General features: G+C 39.9%; 1 protein-coding gene across 1 annotated transcript in view; it reads left to right on the top strand.

Moving 5' to 3' along the window:
• Window positions 1–25,856, top strand: part of LOC104402488 (disks large homolog 2) — a gene marked incomplete at both ends in the record, with an annotated part of 363,023 nt that overhangs the window by 331,681 nt on the left and 5,486 nt on the right. The window contains 2 exons of the mRNA XM_010010378.1: window positions 319–394; window positions 16,461–16,560. Coding sequence (XP_010008680.1) covers window positions 319–394; window positions 16,461–16,560 — 176 coding nt within the window. The remainder of the gene's footprint in view (window positions 1–318; window positions 395–16,460; window positions 16,561–25,856) is intronic.

Here is a 25,856-nt window from a genome sequence, read left to right as displayed (position 1 = left end):
TCCATGATCTTGCCAAGGACCGAGGGGAGACTGACTGACCTGTAGTTCCCCAGATCTTCCTTTTTCCCCTTTTTAAAAATGGGGGCTATGTTTCCCCTTTTCCAGTCAGTGAGAACTTCACTGGACTGCCACAACTTCTCAAATACGATGGAGAGTGGAGGAACTGACCTGACATCTCTTTCCAATTTATAAAATTTGCTTTAAATGCTCATGTTATGCATAATAAGCCACCAATGGTCTTGGGAGCTCAGATCTCAAATACATCATACAGAACACTGCTATAATCAGCATGTGTTTCTTTCTTTTTCTGTTCTCCAGAGTTGAAAGGAAGGAGCGTGCACGTTTGAAGACGGTGAAATTCAACGCGAAACCTGGTGTAATTGATGCAAAAGGGGTACGTAAATAGTGAAACATTTTGAAATTGAACTTTGTAATTGGTTTATATGTTTCAGAGTAGAGAAAATTTTAGCAGCATAACAAATATTGAGATTGTTGCAACCAAGACACGGGGTATAGTGAAATATAGATGGTTATAGTATGATATCATCTTTGAAGTAATTAAATACTCTTTTTATAATAATACTGACTGACAGTGCCTCCTAATCAGAAGATACCAAGCAATAAAGGGCATTCTGTGATAGCTGTGCTTTTAGTTAAATGATGGATAGAAAAGACTAAAAACCAATGCAGGTGGATAATTGTTTCATGAAACAGGGCAAGAAGTGTAAATTCCCTGGCTTCAAAAGCTGTCAAGTATCAAACTGAGGTTGAAAGTTAGAAGCAAAGTTTAGGTTTTGGATGTCCTGCTTTGACAGTTGTGACAGACATTGAACACAAGTGTGTTTCGCAGCAGGCATGATGGGTCAGCCACCATAAAACATGCAAGTTCCCTTTCACCAGCTACATCTGGAGAGAACAGCATTCCTACTGTTACCACTCTGCAGCATCGCTTTATTGTGCCCAACAGCCAAGAGTTCTCACTAGCCTGATGTCTAATATCCTGCACCTTGCTGTCTGGCTGGCGAAGAGTTATAGCAGGAGAAGTGCCCACAGTCCTGGCTGTTGAGGTGTATTTTTCTGCTGAAGTGTAGCTTCCATTTGCAGCAGGAGTGAACACTTGACATTACATCTGCAGGGATTTATTTCTGAAAACGGTCCAGTTGGCATGCATGGGATTTACAACTGAGGGCTTCCATGAGCAAACCAAGCAGCAGAGCTTCAAAAACCATCAGCAAATAGTTCTGTTTGGCTGCAGAAAACACAGGGCAAGGCCAAAACTGGGTGATGAGAGGACACAGTTGTCGATAGGTGCCAGCAAGGGACTCAGCAGGTCCCTTCCAGACTTGCTGCTCCTGCGGTCCTCTGCCTAGTTTGAAATTCTCATTCTTCATCTCTTCTTGCTTCAGTTTCCCTCTGTAATGGGAATAATAGTACTTCCTTTATCTGAGTTTATTCTGTCCTTGCACATAGATTAGCAGCGTAAGAAGTTCCTCTAGCTATGAACATGCACTTCCTAGCGTGGTGGGTCCCAAGCCCATACATGCCAGCAAATTAACATTTCAGACTTGCAAATACTTTCCTGTTACTGCTCTAAAGAACAATTCCTGAGTATAAATGTAGAATAATCACACTGACTGAAGCCAGTTTTCCAGATTTATAAGGTATACGGAATCAGAGTTCAGCCTCTGCAAATTATTTGCACATACAGATTATTTGGTACATAACAAAATCCATTGTGAAAGGGACTTATTCACCTCATTGCGTTTCTTCAGGAGCCAGAAACCCATTTTTTAGTTTGAAATGACCACTCTCTGCAACCCTGTAAATTAATGTTGCCATTTATTTGGGGAGATAATTGGCTTTATATTGCCAGTGAAATCACTTGTTAAATGTCTGTTTCCTGTATATAATCAAAGCCTCCAGGGAATAATTCAGTCATACAACTAATGGTCCTTATTCAAGTGAGTCTGTCAAGAATTTAATTACCACTTGATTTCCCAAATTGTTTTTCCATTTTTGTCATCAGCATAAATTAATCTTCCAGCTACTCACATCAATGTTTGTTTCAGTGTTTAGGAAATTGTGTAATTATAGACCAAGACTGTTGGACCCTTTTTGGAGCACACTGTCTATTGTTAGCATTTGCTAAAAACTCCACCATTTCAAGGCTGTGGGGGGAAAGATAATGTAGAGTTGTGTTTGAAAGAACATAAAGGGAAGAAGGCTTCACTGTTAAATCAAGCATCAATACATAAAATAGGGTGTTCAAGTACACATATATGTATGTGAGGTTTAGGGATCAGTATTTCCATTTAGACTTTCAGCGTTCAAACAGAAGTGATGTAAGCTGTCCAGCAGTACATCCTTTACTTTCTTTGTCTGGGAGAAATACAGTCTAGGTAAAGAGGGCTGCAGTAGGCCCAGGAGAACTCTTCTGGTTTGAAATCAAGATAAAATTAAGATAGAAATGGGCTTATACATTCATGACTGTGTGGGCAAGTGGTACTGCCTTAGTTTACTATCAAGGTGGAACTGAGAGAATACCTTTTCATAGGGTGTTTCTAAATTTGGCCAGGAGATGTGCATGGTAGCATTCTTTTAAACAAAATTTAGCTGAATACAGAGAATCCTTGCATTTTTTTCCCAGGTAAAAGGGTTATCCTGATGCACTTTTACCTGAATCACCTTGCTGGCCCTGACTCCTTTCTTCCCCTACAGAAGCAATGTTAAAGATCTAATAACCCACAGCAAAGGTTTCAGTAGAGGCAAAATTTCTCTGAGCTAACTATGATCTAAAAATACAAACTGTCTGGTTATTGTGGAGATTTTAAAAGTCTTATGTATGTATTGCTCATTCTTAATCCCAAAACCAGAGATAAGATACAAAGAAAGTATTACAGCTGGTGTGACGTTTGTAGCTGACCAGCTTCTGTGTATCACTACAAAGGTGTTTACCAATGTTCAGCAATACAGTTACAAACCTGTTAGCAGGGATAGCTAAAGGATAATCTTTTCAAAAGCCAAAAGTTCCTGTTTTTCAAGCCAAACTTGTGCGTGTTCCCTCATCTAGAAAATGAGCTCAGCATTTAAAAAAATGGGATTTAGAATATTTAGATCATTTTTAATTCATTTCATTGAACTCCTCCAATCCCTGGTTTTGAAGTTAAAGAATACAAAATCAGGATGGATACAAAATCAGGGATTATGAATCTTTAATTAGGGAGCTCCGGTGAAATCTTCTGGTCTGAAGTTTAAGCCAGGCAATGGATAGTACCTTTCTGTACAATACATACTTGAATTCTGATGCTGGTTATTACAGTATATTGTATAAAAAAATAAGTAAGTTAAAAAGGAATTACAGAATCACAAGATCATTTAGGTTGGAAAAGGTCTTCTAGATCGAGTCCAATCTTGAACTCAGCACTGCCAAGCCCACCACTAAACCATGTCCCCAAGCACCACAGCTACACATCTTTTCAATACCTCCAGGGATAGTGACTCAACTGCTTCCCTGGGCAGCCTGTTCCAATGCTTGGCAACCCTTTCAGTGAAGAAATTTTTCCTAATATCCAGTCTAAACCTCTCCTGGAGCAACTTGGGGCAATTTCCTCTTGTCCCGTCCCTTGTTATTTTGGAGAAAAGACTAACACCCACCTCACTACAACCTCTTCAGGCAATGGCTCCAATGACAACTTTTAACGTTTTTGTGATGTAGCTCAGAACACTCTAATTGTTGAATTCAAAAAGCATAGAGGTCGTAAAAGGGGAAGGACTATATTTCTTCTACTGTTTCTTTTAAGTATCTGTTATTGGCCAACTTCAGAAAAAGCTCCTGGGCTAACTGGATCTCTGATTTAACCCACCAGGGTTACTTTTCTTTCGTGTTCTGTTTATTTTGACCAAAAGAAACTTGTTTGTTCAGGTTCAGAGACATCATCAGAACCTTAGGTCCATTTTTAAAGATATCAAACGAGTTAGAGATGCTAATACCTGAAGTACTGATACAAACATCTCCATTTCACCAAGCAAAGATTGTGCTTCAGTTTTCTTGACCAAGTTAGTCTCTAGCTTCATTCATATAATCATAGTAATGATCTTCACCAGCTTTTCTGTTTGTTACTGAAGGTGGATGGAGTATCAAAGCAACCAGTCTACCCGTCTGGTTCCCTACGGCTGCTCCACGCTCCTGCAGCCAAGGGCAGGGTTTCCAGGGCACTGGCTACCTTAAAGTTTCAAACATTAAAAAGATAAATGGAGCTCAGATAACACAGTTATCATTTCCTGAGCATTTGCTGCCTCAGTCTATGGGGCCCACTGGTCTATGGATAATCAATGGAAAATAGAGCAGCCCAAAGGTTTATGCTGGAGGAAGCTACAGGAGTTATGTGAGCAGAAACTTAACTAAAAAGATGCTTTGTGCTATGTTGAACTCAAGCTCATATCCCAGGTATCTTCTGATGCTTACCAAAAGGAGCAGGGTTATGTATCTGCCAAAGTGGCATGCTGAAGTCTTGGTAATTCTCCCCACCGTAGCCTTCAAGCTGAACAAAAATAACCTTTCCTTTTCTAATCCTAAAACACACAGGAGCTGAGAGCTTTGCAGTCTGTTTTACTGAATCAAAACGAATGTCAAACGATGGATATATTACAGAAGGTAAAGAGATGAGCCAGTAATCTGCTTTTTTCTCAACTGCTGTAATTACAACCAGTCTTTCAGGAGACAAAAAATAGCATCTCTTTTGCTTTTCTGCCTGTCAGATCATATAGTCTTTCTTGACTGTCTCTTGAAAATATTTTTATAGTAGAAATTTTAAGTCTTGGAAGACCTTTATCAACATCTCACTTCTACTAATATTCATGGATTTTGCCTGTTCTCAGACAAGTATTCCACTATCTTGAAGTGTAACATTTAGGTAAAACTTAATTTTATGGACGTAACTGGGTTTTTATACCATAAGCTTTTTCATTTCACACCTTACTTAGCCAGGGACTCCAGAACATTGTCTTACAGACAAATACCCAGTTTCAGTTCTCAGTGACAGTCAGGGTGCATGGGGGGTGTTCACCCCATGATTACTGGGAAGCATTGCCAGATGGGTGCCCACCCGAGTGTGGCTCCTCAGCAGGGTGCCATACAGGGATGAGGTGCCTGCCAGGAAAAGGGACTGTCCCATTCCTCCAAAATCTCTCCCTGCAGCTCTGCTGCTCATCAGCAGTGCAGCTTCTGGGCTGTGACACCATATTGCTCCATCCTCATCCACTGGGGTTTGTCTGTTCAGTTAGCTTGTCATCCACAGCTCTTATTTCAGTCAGATCACCTACATTGCGCTCAGCCTACCCCTTCAAATGCCGCTGAATGTATTTATTGTGACAGTCAGAAGCTTGATGGTAGCATTTAATGGTATTTCTTACGAGCAGATTCTGTTTATGGATCCCACAGTCCTGTCTGCAGTGTAAGTTCAGCCTCTTTGCACAGAGGCATGAAAGGAAAAAGCTAAATTTGACTGAGATAGCAAATTCTGTACTGTGGTATAAATAAAACCTTCTGCATACTCAGTGCACCTCTCCTCCAAATGTCAAAATCCAGTGACTGTCAGGACTTAATACATAGGACACTTTTTGACAGCTTATTATCTGGGGGGAAAAAAGTGAAACCAACTCACCTGTGTCCAGACAATTTATGCTCATGAAAATTGTGGTATTTTCAGCCCTGGTCATCAAATCAGAGAAAAACTGATCTGTTTGCAACCTCAGGTGGTCACTGAGTCCAACCGCTGCCCTGAGGGTGTCATTGGTACCTTCCTCCTGTCTCAGTCTCTAATCTCTACTTAAAGATCTGCTACAACAGGTATTTCATATTCTTCCCAAACAGCCCACTGCAGTGCTTCACTCTCTTCATCCTTAGAAATGGCTAAAGTGCTGCAGTTTAAGCCTGGTTTTATTTCTTCTTCTATCAATGTATATGTAGACTGGATTTTTTGTCTTCATCTTCACCAAGCAGAACCTGCAGTCATACCTGCCCCGGTCTCAGCAATAGCGTCTGTGCTGGTGGTTCACTGGGGCAGATCTGGGTGTACCAGTGCAGAGAAAAAGGTGATAATCTCAGCTGAATCCCTGCTTCTCAGAAGTTAGAAAGTTGGAATATATATTTGACTACATATCCCCTCTCTTTGCCTATCAAAGGCATGATGTTTCACTTTTACCAGGCTTAAGTTTTCTAAGTATAAAGTTTCACCACTTTTAGGGAGAAACTGTTTTCTAGTCCATATTCAGAAAGTTTTACACATATTCGGTGTATTTCAAACAACTTTTATTTGTACTTCTAAAGATAATTGACACAGTGAATGGATTTCCTAAAGTGATTGGTACTGAGGAAATAATAGAAGTAAAAGAAAATCCACAATCTGAGTGTGTTCAAAAACCTGTACCTTTATTGTGGAGCTAGCTGCTGATTTGGAGAAGCCTGGTAACACACACTGTCCAGTGGGTTACGTTGCACTAATGGAAAGAGTAGATCCTTTGACGTGCCCCAATGTTGTAAAACATTAGCTGATTTTTTTTGTGTGTATATGTATATATATGTATAAAAATTTGCTGTCTCCTAAATTAATATTGCTCCACCTCAAAAATCCCAAAGTGAACAGCTTTTCCTTTCTTCATGGTCAAGAGCACCAACCTGCCACTGTTGTCTGAAAGAGATGTTATGAATTGTGCACTGACTGTAGAGGAAGCCTGGGGCCATTACCTCTGCACTTACAAAGTAAGTGTTTCAAGCTAGATACAGCGAGTCCCATTTCTCTGAACCTTAATGGGGTTCATCTTCTAAGAAACACAGCAGCCATTTCCAGACATGGTGGGACAAGGTTGTGGCCCTTCATTGCTTCTCAAGGCTTAAGTGTGTCAAGCATTTGCAGTCCTTATCCGCTTTACCTTGATCAGCCAAGATAGCGTAAACTCTAAGAACCACAGGGCCTTTAAAACCTTAATGTGGACATCTCCACCACTTCTGGACTAATCTTTGCACTAGTGGTTGCAGTGAATAAACTAGGAAGTTGCAGCAGATATCCTGAATATACTCTTCCGTTACCACTTTGCCAAGTATACAATATAAATGCTTGGATAGGTTAGGTTAGGTTGGGTTAGGATAGGTTAGGTTGGGTTAGGTTGGGTTAGGTTAGGTTAGGTTGGGTTAGGTTAGGTTAGGTTAGGTTAGGTTGGGTTAGGTTAGGTTAGGTTAGGTTAGGCAAAGCTATCTAGAAATGCATAGGGGTAAACCCTCTGCTCCTACCAGCATGCAGCTCCTGCAGTGTCAATAGGAATTACACTGTTGCTGTGGAGATAGTGCAGGCTCCTGAACTTCTTTTCATGTATAGGTACAGGTGGAAAAATGACAGACAAGAAAAAAATCCCCTTCTACTCAGAACTGAGCTGTTTATAGAAAATCACTCTGCATGTCATTTGTTTGCAAGAGTTGTGAATCAGTATTTTACTGTACCCTCCCCCGTCTCAGAATGATTGAAATTCGTTTTGCTGTAACCAAAGAATGAGAACGATTTTTCATGTGTGCAGCTTAAAATAAGCTTTGGAAATCATTCATGTCATAAAATGTCTGTGTTTACATCTCCATTACTAATTGGCATAAAATCTTGTACAAAACCATTGTTTCTGCAATGTTGGAATGTAGTTGTAACTCTTCAGAAGTCATTCAACAATGCTTCCTCTGTGGTAAAATGGGAATTAATTACAAGGATAAAGAGGTAATGTGAAATCATGCTACAAGAATTCCTCACTAATTCATTCTTATACATAGATCCTTATAAGAAGTCAAAAGAAGCTGGTGGAAATTATTAAAAGCAAATTGCTGAGCAGCAGTATTTTTTGCTGTGCCTGGGGGCACAGCATTAGTAGGTCTGTTGGCACAGGGCATTAGTAGGTCTGAAGATACTCTCCAGAACTTTGGTGTGAAACTGCCCAGCACAGGGAAGAGGAACAAATTGCTCTTCCCCATCTGACTTTGCTCCTGTCTTGCTTCTGGTTTTCTTTCTGTTGGATTTAAGTTCTGACAAAGGCTGCAAGACCTCAGAAATGAGGGTGGCATTAGGTGACATGGAAGAATCCGATCTCAGCATCATTCCTGCCAATGCAGACTGCATCTTAGAGCTGACTTCTCCCCATGCCACTGGAAAGACTGGGTCTCATTTGTCCATCTGCCTTTGCTCTTTCATGCATTTTCACATCTCCACTGTCCTGTCTTCACATTTCATGATGGCTGGAGCTGGTGCCAGACAGTGGATGCACTTCTGGTTTGACCTGAGCCCGTATTATTGGGCTGCCCTGACTGTTCCCCTTGAGCTGAACACATTTTGCTCAGCACTTCTGCAAGGTACATTAGAAATACTGCTGTCATCAGCATCTAGTTCATTCATGTGCTGAAGTAATCAAATGAAATTCAGGTGATAAAACAGCATATAGACAGGAAAATTTAACTGTACAGTGTCTCAATGCTCCAGGATATCTCGAGGCATTCCACAAAGACATGCCTGTTAGGCTCAGGTCACAGTCAAAAGTAAAGAAAAACAAGTGAGTCTTCAGTTCTAACTTATGCCACAGGAACAGTGTTGACTCTAGCAAGGAACTGGGATGCCTTAAGGAACTTGGGTTTTTAGGGTTATTTCTGCCTATTGGCAGCTTGTCAGTCAAAGAAAATACTGATGGAGTATTTTCTTCAGTTAACGAGCAATTTAAATAGATGTATTTCATAGATTTTCCAGGTTTTCTTTAGCCTCATAATTGTGTGGAGTTTATTTATAATATTGCTTCTTAGGTGGCCATAATATTAGGGATTGTAGTATCAGTGTTTTCTATCACAACACAGGTGTACCATCCCAGCTTAGGTAAGAGAAATGGTTAAGAGAATCACTGACATAAAGATATGTAGTGTCATGTACAGATTGATCAAAGATTAACACAGTGAAAATTTGCTAGCACAGGTAGAATGCCAAAGTTTATAGCTGAGATATAATTGCTTTTTCCTAAGCAGTTCCAGCAGAAATTTGTGCTGAGTTTAACTTCATATGTGTGCTATTTTTATAACTCATTGTCTAATGCCCTGAATTAAGTGGTAGGAAATTTGCATGTTTGTATAGATGATGCCGTAGTTACTTGGCTTTTCTTCTAAAAAAGTAGATGGGGAGAAAAAGATGTAGTGTTGGCAATAGAATTCGTCAAAGAGCTAGGAACAGAACAAAGTTTTCTTCTAGTAAGAGTTCACGCAAAGCTCCAGAACAGTGGGGTTAAGCGCTAACACTCATCAAGATGACGCAGTCTCACATCTTTATTTCTGGCTTATTCAAATTCAAGCAGTTCAGGTATGATAAACTTAGTGACTCACAGGCCCCGTTTGAGACGTGATAGGGACAAATGAACTATCAACCTGGGTCAATGCCAAAGACCATTTAATCTGATATCCTGCCTGTGAGACTGGTAGCATGAGATGCGTTACGGGGAGATGTAGGAATTTCACCTCCTACACAAACCTCACACCAGTCTCTTAGAGATTGACTTTGTTTCTGTTTCTGTTTCTTTGTTTCTGTTCCCCCGTGCCTTTATTTTTCAACATTTTAGCTGTAAGGCCTAAACAAATCAATGTTTTAACTGAAAACCATGACCCTGGTATGATTCACAGCCTCCTGAGCCAGACCCGTGCTGTAATTCAGCCTGCTACACAGTCAGCAGTGAGCACAAACACTCTTCCTTTTAACTTAGGGCAGTTCAAGAGAAGCCTGTTTCAATTATCTTTCACTGAATAGACTGAAAACATGTAGGTATTGCAAATCTTCCTCCAATGCTCCTTCACAAAATAAGGGTAAGATCTTTATACAGTTTATTCTTTGTCCATTCCATGCAGCAGTTTACAGTTGCGCAAGTCAAGTGCACAGCACTTGATTGCACAAATAAATGATTCCACAAAAACCAAAGTTATAAAGGAGCACGGGATTTTATAACAGCATGGGTTATCAACACCTTCTGCAGCTTTATTTATTAGTGAGAGTAATTCAAAAGACTGCAGAGAGGAGACCCAAGCCCTCAATTTCATTTGTAAATCTAAAGAAGCACCAGCAGTCAACTGGGAATCAGAGTTCAGAAAAAGATATGGTAAAATACCTGACCAAAACTGAGGCATGAAGATCAAGCAGATACAGGTCCTACAGTGTACACTGTAAGCAAGTCTGTGGGTCTGGTCTGGTGATCCAGCAGTCCCAAAACTTTGCCAAGTGAGCACCAGTGTTACCACTGATCTCTGGGGCTCTTTCATCACTGTTGCACTAAAGATGCTGAGACAGGTTCACGTGTGAGCCCACGCTGGTTCCTATCTGGATCTGTGAGCATCTCATCACAGAAACACAAACATTAGACCTGGGAGAGGTTTATTGTTTAGCTCTTTTCCCTTCACCGCTCCATTCTCTCCCAGCACTGCAGTGTTACTCCCCACAGTACTTAAGACTAGCAGGTTTGTTTTAAATGTGAAAATGATCTAGGCTTTTCCCCTTCCCTTGGGGCAGATTATTCTACATCCAAGTTGATTTCACTGTCAAGGAGCTTTGCCCTTTCTTATTTTCACACTACTAATTTCAGTGTTGCTGCTTGAACAAATCCTTCCCATCCTCTTTGTGTACAACCTTCAGATACTTGTAAATGACCTTGGCTGTCACGAACACAAGGTTTTTACAGGGGTGTTTCAGTCCTGCCAACAATGATGCAGTGTAAATTAGCACAGATGAGTACTCCCTTCATACATTGTACCCAGTTAAATCCATCTTTGCAGAATTGGAAATACCACTTTTACATGCTTTCTTTCAAGTCTATTAGTCTTTCTGTTCCCCAGGTATTTTGTGTTGCTTTTAACTGTTGTTTAGTTAGGAATTAAAATGGAGTTGCTGGCTGACGAGTGACATTAAGTCAGTCTTAAAAACAGATTAGTAAAACTTCATATTTGTGAATACTAAACCCCACTACCCTTGTCTGCAGAGGCTGGACAGCAACAGCATGGAGTTTTTAATCAGGATTGTGCTTTTTCATTTTGGATGTTTCCAAGATCCGAATCTCCCTGCAGCTTCATGGGAAAACTAAGCAAGCAGAGTTATCTTCATCTGGGCTTCTCACTCAGATTGTTCTCACTTATCAGAACAGGTCATGGTGCAGAAATTCAATAATGGATGACTGTAGCCCAGGCCTTTTCTTTTTCCTTCCTAAATACCTGCAGAATCTAGGAAAATTTAAGGTTGAACTTAACAGAACAGGGACATTCTTTCCCCTGCATCTCATAGAAGACATAGAGAAGTTGACAAGTGTTGCTTTCTGGTATGTAACTATGTAGACAGGCTGAGAATGAGGGATATATGTCTTAAAGAATATACTGTGTGGTCACCGTATATTATAACCAGGCTTACAGTTGCCACTAACAGCTTCTTACCTTATTTTCTGCATGTCTGCATGGACATCATTAAGAGCTTTCTGTTCTGGCCAAGTTTGTGGTTACACCAAGGAAACAAAAACGGCTCAGCAGCATTGGCTTTCTTCTTAACTTGCTCAAGTCACTTAACCTCAGTTTGCTCCATTATCTTCCTTAATAAAAGAAATTACCACGGCCTCAGTCATAGTGAGGACTGATAGTGCCTGCCAGGTTACAGTGTTGACTTAGTTCCCCCCAAAGTGCCCGTAAGGAGGGCACTGGTATTGCAGATGGGAAAATGAGACGGAAAATCCCAAGTGCAGTTTGACCCATGTTCCCCGGACCATGCTGCCATGCTAACCGCAAAACAGCTTCTCACATAAAGCAAATATACTAACGCAGGATGCCCTTCAGAAGTTTGTTGTTTCTTCAGAAACTTCATCATGCAGTTGGAATTGCTACGTGAAAAAGCCCCCTATAAAAGCAGAGAGGTGATAGAAAAGTTTGAAAGGAGAAACAACAGTGTGTTACAGTCCAGAACTTTTCTTTCTGGTGTCAGTGAGACTTTTCAGTGTGATGGGAGAGGTTTAGCATGTAGAGATTCAACAGTGTTTGAGTGCCCAAACCTCTATTAAAGTCAGTGTTCAAACTGAGTAAAAGAATGTCCCTAATACAGAAAGCGTGAATTAAATATAGAGAAAAGGATTGCAGGGAAATAATGTAGATGATAAATTTTGTAGATTTTTGTAGAAATCTGTAGAAGTGAAGGCTTTTCATTTAATTTAGGTCAAAACCAGGTATTAAAGGAGAAGAATAAAAAAGCCTGGGGCAGGTGAGGTGTAAAATGAATGAACTTCTCATATATGCTGCTAGACCAGTCTCAGAATAAGACTCACATAGACAAATATATAACAAAAACTAGGCTAAAGCTTAGCTCAAAGCTTCCTAAAAATAGGTGGTAAACTAAATTCACCTACAGCCTGTATAAAAAAATTTCACAGCCAGTGCTCTGGAACAGCTTTTTCCCAGGTGACCCCCAAACACTAATTCCCAGCTCATGACTGAGGATTAGCATTGGTTGAATGAAACAGCAAAAGCATTCCCAACGTATTTAGAAGTTTAATGGCTTTTAGAAGTCATAGTTGCTTTTAGAGCTTTTAGAGCATCAAAAGAAATCTTTCCTCAACATACTAAGCTCTTCTGCAAAGCGTAAAGAGGGCAACTGCTGTCAAGAGCACATCTGCACTAAGCAGTATGGATCAACTACCATTGGGAAGAAGCTCAAAGTAAACATGGTTTGCACTATGGTACAACTATCAAATTACTAATAAACTACTCTTTGTGATGTTTACCACTATAAAGCAAATTTTGAAATTGGATTGTTTATTCAATGTTACATGAAAAATTCCTCCATAAAAACGCTATCCTATTAGCTGATTACTAACATCCATATGGCTGCTGCACCTAGGGAGAAGCATTTAGATTACACAAATGATGTTGGCACGAAAAATACCAAAGGGAGTTCTTAAGAAGAAGAAACACACGTTGTCTTCATGTCTGTCACAACCAGGGAAGTATAAGCCATGTGTAAGCCAGACTTACATAACTGGGGACATCTGGGGATGTTTGGTCAAACAAGAGTGCACATCACAATATTTTTCTTGGTGTCTTCAAAACACAATCTATGCCTAAGTAGTAACAAACGAGGATTCAAGCCAGGGCATTGATGAAAGCTTTTCTCACCTTTTTTACTGAGAAAAGACTCTTTTTTTCCATCACAGTTGAGATATTGTGAAGAATGACCTCAGTGCCCAGTTGTCAAGTAGTACTTGAAAATTTCATTTGCTTTTTAGTCTCAGGCACGTGTCTATTCAAAGTCCTTTCTAATGCCAGTTCCTAGGTTAAGGGTAGACTGTGTGAACTGATGGCAATGAGGTATAAAGGTCATTTATTGTACAGGTTTTGCAGTGCAACCTAAATGCCTGAGTTATTTGCCATTACAGGATTTTACAATATTCATGGCAAAGAAATGGTGACTTATACAGAAGCCCATTTTCAGACACTTTTTTGTTGATTTTCAGAAATTCTGCCTGCATAAAGACTGTTGAATCAAGCCTAAGCTTGGTATCACACTTGCAATTCCAGTTGCATGCAGCTTTTGCATTGGGCTGAAATACCTCTCTTGTTTGGCCAGGATGGATGGAGCTTTGAGCAACCCGGTCTAGCGGAAAGTGTCCCTGCCTGTGGCAGGGGGATTGGACTGGATGATCTTTAAGCTCCCTTCCAACCCAGACCAGTCTGTGTTTATATGATGTATCCTATGGCTATTTCACTCCACCAGCAGAACAAAATCTGGAATTAACAGTGTGCCCAATAAAAACGTGGGTTTGTTCTGTATGAGTCTCCCTCTCCTCTCTTTGCCAACCCTCTTATCTCAAAGCATTACAGACATATATTGTGGTATCTGTAAGAATCATTTTGCTGGGTGTCTCTGCAGGATTTTATATCCTTAAGGTGGAGACCATCAGCCTGAGTTTAATCACATTTATGTTGGATACAAAGCCAAAATCAAGGCTGCTGTCTTTGGTTTCTTGTGATGCAACATGCACTTAATGTACAAGCAAATAAATACTTGGTAAGCCCATTTAGTGGATACCAAGGAGTAACTATTTCTAGAAGTTTTCAGGATCAGACCTATTTCAGTGTTTTATAATATTTTAGAATTTCTTTATTGTTTTAAATATAAACCCTCTGACTACACAATGATAGTACATATGGTCATTAACATGAATATACACATTGATTAATTTATAGAAATATTAACACATGCATAAACATTTGCTTATGTCTATTGATAAACTAAGAGTCCACTTTACTTTAGGAACAAGGCTTTTTTACTAGTGTAAATGCAGTGACACAGTTGGACGTAATAGTACCCTGCTAGGAACTGCCAGGTTTTGATTGTCTAAATGAAGTGGAATGGTATCTTATTAAAAAGTCAATCCAGTACTAGAAATTGCAAAAGGAGGAATGGTTTTTATCATGCTGCAATATATCAGTCTAATTTGGTATATACTGTTCAATCATGCATAAGATTATGCTTTTCTGGTGAAAATGCACTTTCTGAAGTTTTTGCTCTAGACTGTTGCGGGGGGGAAATGAAAAAGAATACTTACAAATATCATTTATTGTATAATCTCTGTGAAGCACAGAATATTTATTTATCAATTTGATAACAGTCTCTTTAATACCAAAGTGAAATGGCATGTGGTAATGAAGTTGTTATCATTTTAAAATCCCTTTGTTTTTTGAGGTGCTACTGTGTATACATATTTTTTTCCTTTTAAACTGTATGGACTATAGTATTAGAATGTCAAATTCAGCTGAATCATGATAAACATTTTCACAATGGGAAATGTTGACATGCTACATTCCTTTCTTTGGAAAACTAAAAGAAATGGTCACAGAAAACACATTTTAATTTAATTATATCCTTTAGGTCATTAAAGTGATGTAATGTGCATGTCAGTCCTCTTTTCATCCACAGATTACTTTAATCCTCCATGTGCATTTTTCTTCTTTCCTCTGGCTTTCTTTCACATTTGCTTTGTTTTGAAATCGCATGCTGTCTGGATTATTTGTGCATGACCTCCACATGAATTTCACTTTCAATGTTTACATGCTCTAAGAGATTTTCATGGATCATTTATTCAACATGTGCAATTTTTTGTTCCTTTTTTTTTTCAGTTACTGAACTTTTTAAATGCTTGAAGTGTAAAAGTGGCATGAAACTTTCGTGACACAAGTAGACAACTGTTTTAACAGAGACTTTCTGTACCTAACTTCACATCTTTCAGAAAAACATATTCTAAACCACATTTCATGCTGTGCTTCCAAAATGTAAGAAAAGAAATGATGTTTTGAATTTGCTGTTGAAAATTGGAGCCAAATACTGATTCTATTTCATTTGAACAATGACAAACACATGAGACTGGTCCTTTAAATGAATTAAGAAGGTCTCTGCTCTCTTGGAGGTGATCACTTGCAAAGTCATGTCTGGGCATTACATATGTTCAGTGTAGGAAACAGTGTAGGACATTGAGGAGCAAACCAGATTACTTCAAATAAGCATCATCTCTCAACTGACTGTAGTAGAAACCCTAACTCCTCATTTAGTATCTGAAATAAATGACCGAAGTAGGCATATCCTGCTTTTACATAGTACTGTGAGCCCTAGTGACTATAAAGCAAAGGTTTTATCATTTAAACCCCTGCAATTTCTTCCGTATTAATTCCCCATTTGAAGAATTGAAGCAATATATATTGCTCAGCATGCAATGAAATACTGTTTATCAATCAGCAGAATTCCATCTCTAAATCACATAAAACTAAAAGCATATCCAGAGGAACCTAGCAAATAAATATACATGTGTGAAATAAAACAATGTTGTTTTTAAAAGTTATGCAAGAAAAAAAGCATTAAAAGACAACTTAGGAAGTTGTCGATTAAGAGGCCAAAATAAACACAATGAAATCAGAAGCAGTTACCAGGAACAAAATATTTTGGTTTAATTGGCAGAGGGCTGAGTTCACGTACCTACTACAAGCGAATTAAAAGCATCCACTTTCCTCTTTACAGCCTATTCTTTTTCAGCCAGTTAATTAATCCTGTGCACAGTCTGCAATGATTAAAGATGAGTGGCTTGATCTCAAAGCATGCCGAGCCATTTGTAGTCCTTCATCTGAACAAGCCATACACAATAGTTTCCAAATGAGCTGAAGGTCGTGCTTTGAGACCTCTATAATCAAATCAATCCAGTCTCCAGGGGCTTTGCCTTCAACCTGCAGACCTCACCACAAGCACCTCTGATTCTTTGCAGCCACTTGGTTTGGACTGATTTGAGTCACTATAGTTCTCTCCACTTTTACAAACTAGTTGTTTTGTCAGCATGAGTGTGACAACAATTAGACGTCCCTGTTTTTGCCCCATGCCTTTTCTCCTTCACAGTCATTCAATGACAAGCGTAAAAAGAACTTCATCTTTTCACGAAAATTCCCATTCTACAAGAGCAAGGAGCAGAGTGAGCAGGAAACAAGTGATCCAGAACGTAAGTAACCTCTTGGAGACGATGTCACATGCAGCAGCACAAAAAATGGGTGACACGCATGATACCAGTATCCCACACATCTAGGCATATATGTGTAGTAGGCAGGCAGGAGAGGTATTACTACTGTGACCAATGTGTGACTGCAGTTTGGATCCAGCTGGTCCATCCATCCCTGGAAACATCATTTTCAGAGGAATAAACAGTGACCTTAACTTTTAGAAGATCAAATGTGGCATCTGTCATAAATCCAGATTTGTCTCTGATTAAATATTCCCAGATAAGAACTGTCTCAAAATAATGCTTTCTTTCACAATACTAAATTATTACCTTTTTAAAGGTCTTCTCTAATCTCTTTTTTGCCTTTGACATTCACCAAGTTGAAACTTTCGCTGAAAGTTTAACAATTAAATGAAGCAACTGTGCTAACAGCTTAAAGTAAATCAGATCTTGGAATGTCTACCTCCCCAGGCATTTACTGCTTGCTTAAACTGTAGAGAGAACCAGCATTATTAAAAACATATGCTAGTTCCAAGCCCAAATATTAACTTTTTTCCTTAATAATTCGCTCTGAAATTTATCCTGTGACGATCATTTCTGGAACTTTATTTATCTGGTTGTTCCTTCAGAGCTCCAAAAACCATGTATTATGGTCACTGCCTCTTTCATTGGCTGCATTCCCATAGAATATGCGTCTAAAGTTGTTTCAGAAAGAAAAAGCAGGGATCCAGATTGCTCAATCAACATGGTCAGTCATGGTAGTATCCATTTCAACTCCACTGACTTCTTCCTTCCTCTTCTGCGGCTGTTCTTCCTTTCTCATTGCTCTCTCTGGGGACTTCCGTGCAGGACATCCCCGGATTAGGTGACGACGGTTATGGAACAAAGACTCTGAGTAAGTTCCCAGGAATGGTCACTGTAAATCTCTTTTTGTTTTGTTTTGTTTTGGCTTCTGTTCCTTCTCTGAGGACCCTCCACTCCTAGCATGCACAAGATAAAGAGTTTTATTTGTTACCCAGCTGTGAATGCATTGAAAATGTTTCAATCATTTTGTTCTGCATGACGATATTAAATAACATACAGTGTATCGAGCAGACACTTCCACTTCTTTTGTAATAACACCTTTTGTTTCTGACAGTATGTTATTGTTCCCATCATGGCAGTTCTGTAGAGTAGCATACCTAGAACTCGTTTTGCTGCCTAGACTGTTCTTTCCAGCAACAACCCCTCCCTCTCCATCTAAAGAGAAAGCTAAAGATTTTACCTTGGTCACATCCTGAGGAGATCAATAGAAAATCAGTCTCTGCTCTTGCTTCTGCATTTTCAGCTCTTTGCATGGGAGTGTTTGTTACTTTGCTGGATTTTAGATTAGTGTTTGTCGTTAATGGAAGAAGTCATTTGCAGGCTAGAGAAGACCATGCTTTCACCAAAGCTAATTTTGGACTCATTTCACCATTACCAGCCTATTCTCTGTCATACAACCTTAATCCATTTCTTTTTCTGATGCAGCAATCCTGTCTCAAGACTTGGCATTGCAGAATGTGTAACGTGTCAGATAATTGCCCAGAAACAATTTTGCTTCCTTGAAAGTTAGACCAGAAAACTTGTGTAGAGTGGAATATTTGCAGCTGATTTCTGTATAACTAACTACATTTATTCTGTATCCAGAGCTAAATAATTTAAACAAAATGCCACTTGCATGTGTTTGGCTGCTTCTTCCTCTGTTCTTATTCTTTTTCTTGAGCACCAAGTAATTGGAGCAAGATGTGTGTGAATGCTAACATTGCATCGCCTACTGTTTTATGTGTGCTTTTTTCAGGAATGCACATCCATGCACAGAGTTTTAAAGATTATTCTGTTTCTTGATTTGTTGAAGGGACATTTTAATGGTTTATCTTTAAGCCATCCAGTAGCTGACAATTTAAAGATGAAAGCTTCATCTCTTGTATGGAGAATAGTTCTGCAAGACAAGTTTTGTCAGTGATAGACAGCAAATGTCGCTGCCACCTGAATTTTAAACATTCTGTTACTCGAAGTGTCATGGCAGCTCATTAGCAACAAATGCAGATCATTCCCTGTAAAGAGAAGTAAAATACTTCTGATCTGATAACCCTTCTGAATATCTGTGTCCTTACAAAGACAAATCTCTGCAACATCCAGTCATTTGAAAGGAGACGACTGAAATCTGCAAACTGCTAAGGGAAAAGTAGCACAGAGGTATTATACAGGCTGTAGTTTCTCTGTTAATATTGCCCCTATCTTTTAATTACTGACACATCTCTAAACATTCCTGCCCATCCAAATTTCACTAATATTTAACTCAGGTACGCTTTTTAATGACAGGTCTTACGATGAAGGATATTTGTTCTTGTTTAATAAGGTTCTTCAAGATCTATATAGCATATTAGTTTGACACGACCCTTGTTAACTTGATGTGAAATGTCCAAAAGTCAGTATACTGTTTTCTTCAAAATGTAAGTTTATTTTTTTAAAGCTTCTTACTAAGCCTAAGATCAAAGTTTTCCATTACTATTTTTATCAGATAGCATTACCTTCCATTTCTGCTGCTCCAGTAACCCCATCAATCCCACTCTATGAACCTAAGCCATCACATTGGTGTGGCAAACACAGCACCTTGCAGAGAAGAGCTGGTCTTGGCACTGTTCACATAGTCATCCTCCGTGGCATTCATGCAGGGTCTACTCTGGGTTCAGCCCAGGGGATTCTCAGCTTTTATGAGTTCCTTCTTCCATTGTGAATGTTTAGAAGCAGTTGTGGGTTACTGTTGTGGGTCATCCACAGCCTAATCTGCCCACTGGTTTAATGACAAATATTGGACCAATTTTGGGTCCTGGTCTTTGTCAGGAGGTGGTTTACTTGTACCCATTCTCCATTTGACCACTGTGCCTTTCTCATTAACCCAGGGTGGCTCCCTACTGTATAGCCATTATACCATTGACTTCTAAGTGTCCTAGACCCACCGACGAGTTTCAGCTGTCAAATGATCTTCCAGGTGCAAAGTAATCAGCATTTCTACTAGTAATACTGTTAAAACCACTGTTTAATGTGGTCCTGCAGACCTCCTGGAGACCATACAGCGTGGTCTGACTGACCATAAACAGTCTGCTGACAGTTTCAGAACAGCAGCTCCACATGATATAGATTGCATCTTCCCTTAAATAATATGATAATAGAAACAGGACACCAGACTTGCCAAACCACAACTCTGACCCACCATCATAGTTCTTATATCCCTATTCAACCATCCATACTCAACTCACAAAGGTTTTCATGCTCCAGCTCAACTCCTGAGGCTAGACAATGTCTGAAGAAAGATTCTTTTTCCATTTATTTTCTTAGTTTTGTCATTGGCTTTGTCCTTTTCATTTTGGACAGGGTAGAACAGATAGATACAGTTACGATGTTTGATATCAAAACCATTTTCACGTTAATTTGTTAACCCTCTGGGATAGTGATTAAAGATGGACACAGGTTAGAAGTTGAACAGGAATAGCTTCAATGCATTAATGGTGTATGTTACAGATACTGCAGAATAATATGAGCAGACACTCAGGTTTCATAAAATTACTCAAAACATCCAGTGAGGTTCAAGTGGACCATAATATACTTTGAAATTAAGTTATCCAAGATGTCATTAACTGTCTCATCAAGAAAAGACATGGCTTTGCCATGACACAAGAGAGAAAGCTTTCATTTTACCTGTGTAAATTCTCTGAGAGTTTTCAGGGGATGTCGCTGCACAGTTTTGATTTCCTTTCTGCACAACTACCTTTGCATGACCGTGGCAGTTCTTTTAAGTTTCTGCAGCTCTGTGGTGCTTGGTTATGTTCTTTAATTTGCTGTACTGTTCTTGCAGAACATGTTTCTTCTAATGCCAGCGATAGTGAAAGTAGCTACAGTAAGTTACTGCTTTCATTAGAGTCCTTTTACTTTGCATTGCTTGTTCTGTTTGTTTCTTTTATTTTGTTTCTCTCCTTGCTGCTGTTCTATTAATGCTAAAAAGATGGTTGGAGCAAATGGCTTGGAATTCAAATTTACGACCGCATCTTGAATACAAAGCTATAAAAGAAAACTGGCAACCTTTATAAGAGGAGGAAGGTTGTTATTTGGAATGTATTCTGGGACATAAAACCAAACCTGGCTTTGGGTACCCTGTGAAAGTCAGGATTATGTAGTTTAGTGACAAGAAGTTTATTTCAGGAAGGAGGGGGTAGTTTCTTGATGATCTTTTAAGAGTAAATGCTACATAATTGTAGGCAAATCTGCTAAAAGCATCCTCTTTACAAGCTCACAATGTTTACTTGCGATTCTGCATACCTGTATGAAGGGCTAGGAAATAGTCCCTAAAATTTTGTTGAGCCCTTAATTTTGGCAGTACAGATTTCCTAATGCATATTGAAGTCTTCAAAAAAAGGTAAGATAGACTTTCACCCCTTAGGCACTGCCCCTGAATGTCAGTGATATCCTGTAAGTGGAGGTCACAACCCTGCACCTGATGTGGTTTGAATTACAGGCTCTATCTGATCATATATCCAAGAGGAAGATTGTATGTTCTGGGTAACAATTAGTAGTACCCCAAAATTTAACCAATATAACTATCTTTTCTTGTTGAAAAGCAGAAAAAGAAGGCCTTAAATAAATGACTAGAAATGTAATTAAAGGTAATTGAAATCATAGATTGCTTACTAAATCACCCAGTTGTTTATTTCTTTCAAGCCATTTGCTTAGCAAATCAAGTTTTCCACCAGTCACTCAGCACTTGTGCTAAGCACCCACATACATTCAGGTAATCACTGGTATCATACCTTATACTTACTAGTCTTGATATAGCGCATAGCAGTTGAGCTCTGTCAGTAAACACTGGTTTGTTTCAGTAAAACAGCTAATCTTATGCAACTCAGAAATGGTAAATTAGTATGTATTCTCTTGTATTGCAAAGGTTTCCTTGGAAAGCAATTGCCAGAGTCACAAGGAAACAGTAGGTGCTCTTGAACTGCCAAGATCCAATTCTGAACCGCTTTATTTTTAATATGTCCTCTACTTAGGAGGGGAGGAGAATTTCATGGTTGAGATATAAGATGCTCTTTCCCCAGGCTGACTTTGCAACCAGGAATGAGTGAATAGGTTACATTTTCAAAGGTTTGCATGAGTCCAATCTCTGCTGGGTATGTTTATTTCAGGGTGAGCTCAGGGCAAAAGCCCAGAGGAGAATCTAGGCTGGTGGCTGAGCGCATACCATGCCTGATGGACTCCCAAACAGGAGACTTAACAGGGGTGCCCAGATGCAGCCAAACAAAAGGTAGTTCCCAAATTTCATAAGACAGGCCAGGTAGCCAATTCCTCATTGGCTGTGCAATAGCTTGAAACAAAGCATATGTTTTGAGGTGCAAAAAAGAGAGAGAAATGGTTTGGAGAAGTTAGTTGGGACATAGATACTTAGAAGGGAATGTAGTGTTGGGATAACAGCTACTCATAGCAGGCACTCTCCTACAACAGTTTCCATCTGGGCAAGCTCCTGTCTTACTCCAGCAGCATCCAGTCTACATGTTGTTGGCTGGGGCTCCCCACACACAACTGCTATGTCCACCAGCTGTTGCCTGGTGGAGAAGATGCAGGCAGTGCTTCCTTCTGTGCCTGTGGAAGAGCTATGCCATTTAGCAGCAGAGGAAGCCAATCTTAGGTTATGCCAAAAAGGCTTTAAAATCCAGAACCTGGTGCGCAAAGGGCCTCATTCCATTTGCTAAGGATTCATTGGTGTGTGCTGACATGACATTTGAAGGCATGACCTAGGGTAGCTACCCTGTGTCCCATCACACAGCTCGTAGCAGCAAATCTCCCCTAGAGAAGTTACGACTCAGAAAGAGAGAAGAATGAGAAACTAGAATAAAAAGTGGATGGTCAGAGCAGTCAACAAATTGTGAGGGCATAGAGATAAGAGAGATAAGACTTGTCATGAAGAAGTTGTCTTATTTCACTGCAGTTCTGACCTTGTGAGACTCTTGAGAGAGGACACTGCACAGTAGAAGCCTAGCAACATCCATGTGGGAAGAGTAATTATCAGACCTAGTCTGTGAACATTTCTTAAAGACTTATTCCTGACTGCCTTCTAATTTATCTCTTACTAATGAAAGGGACTAATAGGTGCTTGAGGTAAAGCTAATCCCTGGTAGAGTAAGATGCAGTTACTGTTTCTGCTCTTGGTTGCATCGGGGTAGCTAGGAATGGGGTCCAGCATCACTCATTGCTGCAGAACCAAGTTTGGTTTAACTCCATTTGGAGCCAGCCAAGTTGCCAAGCTGTTCTTCAGGGTGATGTAGTGCCACTTAGAGGAGAATCTGTGTGTTCAACATGAGTCACTACAGGTTATTTTACCAAGACACCATGTGTGTTGACTTGCAAACTCAAATGGCACATACTAAGAGGGGAAACACAAGTGCAGCTGAAAAATTCATGGGGAGCAAATAGAAAACTGCTGGAGACCTCAAGCATTTTGCATGGGCTTGTGACCCTGTCCCAGTGCCCCTTTTCTCTTCTCTTGCCCCAGTAAATGAGCAGGAATAAAGGGGTTGCCTGCCTCACTTCTTCCTGAATTGTGGGAAATTGTGGAAGAGTGGCTGGAAGGCTGATGGTTGGAAAAGGACCTGGCGTTGTTGGTCGACAGTGGCTGAACATGAGCCAGCTTGTGCCCAGTCAGCCAAGAAGGCAAACAGCATCCTGGCCTGTATCAGCAATAGTGTGGCAGCAGGACCAGGGCAGTGACTGTCCCCCTGCACTGGTGAGGCTGCACCTCGAATCCTCTGTTCAGTTCTGGCCCCTCACTACAAGAGAGACATTGAGGTGCTGGAGCAGGGCCAGAGAAGGGCAGCAGAGCTGGTGCAGGGCCTGGAGCACAAGTGTGATGAGGAACAGCTGAGGGACCTGGGGGGTTTAGTGTGGAGAAGAGAAGGCTCAGGGGGGACCTCGTCACTCTCTACAGCTGCCTGAAAGGAGGATGGAAAGAGGTGGGGGTAGTCTCTCAGGAATTCCTAACAAGAGTTAGAACAAGAGCAGATGGCCTCAAGTTTCACCAGGGGAGGTTTAGATTGGATATTAGGAACAATTTCTTCACTGGAAGGATTATCAAACATTGGAACAGGCTCAGGGAGGTGGTGGAGTCACCATTCCTGGAGGTAGTTAAAAGATAGGTAGACATGGCACTTAGGGACACGGTTCAGTGGAACTTGGCAGTATTAGGTTTATGGTTGCACTCGATGTTGAAGGTCTTTTCTAACCTGAATGATTCTGTGCTTCCATGATTCTATGAAGTCATACCTCGGCCTGCACAAAGAAAAGTGTGTGAGTAAGAAATCACTGGCAAGATGTTCATATTTGTACCTATAAAAACAGGCCAGTTGGAGTCCAGAGTGAGGTGTTCTGCATTTCTTCTAGTGGGTCTCTGGCAATTGTTTTAACATGTTTCTCTAACTTTTGCTTCTCATGATGAAAAGTAGCTAGTGTCGAAACCTGTACTACTTGATCATACCTAGAACCATTCCAAACCAGGGGTACAACTACACAACCTGATGCTGAAGGCTCCTGGGAGGTATCAAGGCTGTGCCCTGGGTAGTGATCAATAAATTGACTGGCCTTTTCCTAGGAGACATTCTGATATATTCGTATTTATTTATTTAGAAGAATATATTGCTCAAATAATTGAGTATTTGGCTGAAGTATTGCTCATGTCTTGGGCTTAAGGGTTAGAAAATCAACTTCTTGACAGAAGACAGATACTTTTTGTTTCAAAATATAATTGAAATATAGCTGAAAGTCTTCCTATGTGGTCTCAAGAGAAAATTATTTGACCACTTCTTAGCAATAAGGCTGTTGCAGATAGAAAACCTGATTTCTTCTGCCAGCACTCTCAACACTGGGTTTCTAATGAGCAAAAGAGCTGGAGCCAGTAGTGGGATTTTCTTTATCCCAAGAGATAACCGAGCGTTCCATTAACATGGGAACCACAAACACATTTGAGAGCAGAATCTGGCCCTTTATATAAAGATTAAAAGGATATTTGAGCCAGAAACAAATGCTGGCCTGATCTAGAAGGGGCTGAGCTGCCACACAGCTGCTGCTGCATCACATTGGCTGTGCCAACATGAAGGCTGTAATTCTGTTAGTTGACTCAGACCTGTTGTCAGCAGTAAAACCAAGTTTGCAGAGTGGTAAGTAAAGTCCTGGTCTAGCAGAAAGTTACTCTTTGTGTTATAAGGATGCACGCAGCTAACTTTGACTTATCGCTGAACCAGCTAATCAAACCGTGATTGAAAGTTTATTTTGAGCTGTGTAACTTACAATGTTCTGATTTCTTTTTCAAAACAAGCTTCTAAGAACATTTGTTTTTACCATGGACTCATCAGTTTTTATTTTGCAAGACATGATTTCCATAATGGCCATGACTTTCAAGTCTCTCTACTGTATATGTGTTGTAACACTCTTAAACGTAGTTTGTTAGAGGTTTTTACAGCTGTCATCAAAATTACACACACATCACCACATCTATTTAGCCTAATTGCATAACTGGTTGTGATTGCACCCATTACCTAGAGAGACAATACATGACTAAAAGTAAGAAATAAGGGAAATGTTTAGAAACAAAACCTTTTACCCTTTGTCAGCAAGTCATTCTTGAAGTGAGATTTCAAGACTCGGAGCAAGGTTAAAGGCATCTGATTATTATGTTAGGCCACTGATTAATTAAAAGATTCACGTTGCCTCTTAGACTCCCCAAGGATTAATATATTATTCAGGCACACTCAAACTGGCACAAGTATTGAAGTCTCATTTTGTGCCCTCACAAGCTATATTGAGCTTCTACAGATAGTGCTGACAGACCACTTTTCAGTCAAGTTCATTCTCAGACTCCTGATGATCTTTTTACATATTGGGTTTCCAGCCTTTCATAGCTATCAGCATGTTTCAAAAAACTGTGGGTTTACTTACATAAATAGAGGGCCAGGAAAGGGATTTTGAGCCAAATAGAGGCTCAGATATTGGCTGTCCAGGGCAGTCGGTACAGATGAAAACCCAATAAATTGATTTCTCTATGATCTCACAAGTACAACTCAGGTAATCCATACATTAGCCCAAAACCTAAATGGATGGTGACAGAAAAACAAACCTTCTTTGACTTCAGATCCAGACAAGAAACCTGTGTTCATTAAGCAGTTAATGCGGGTGGTAAATGAGGCTTAGTTGAATGATAAATAAGAGGCCGTGTCCTGCTGACTTTAACACCATGG

The sequence above is a fragment of the Nestor notabilis genome, unplaced genomic scaffold (genome assembly GCF_000696875.1).
Source record: "Nestor notabilis isolate BGI_N333 unplaced genomic scaffold, ASM69687v1 scaffold1630, whole genome shotgun sequence".
Taxonomy (NCBI): Eukaryota; Metazoa; Chordata; class Aves; order Psittaciformes; family Psittacidae; genus Nestor; species Nestor notabilis.
The sequence above is the reverse complement of the archived record's forward strand: the minus strand, read 5'-3'. Positions and strand labels throughout refer to the sequence as shown.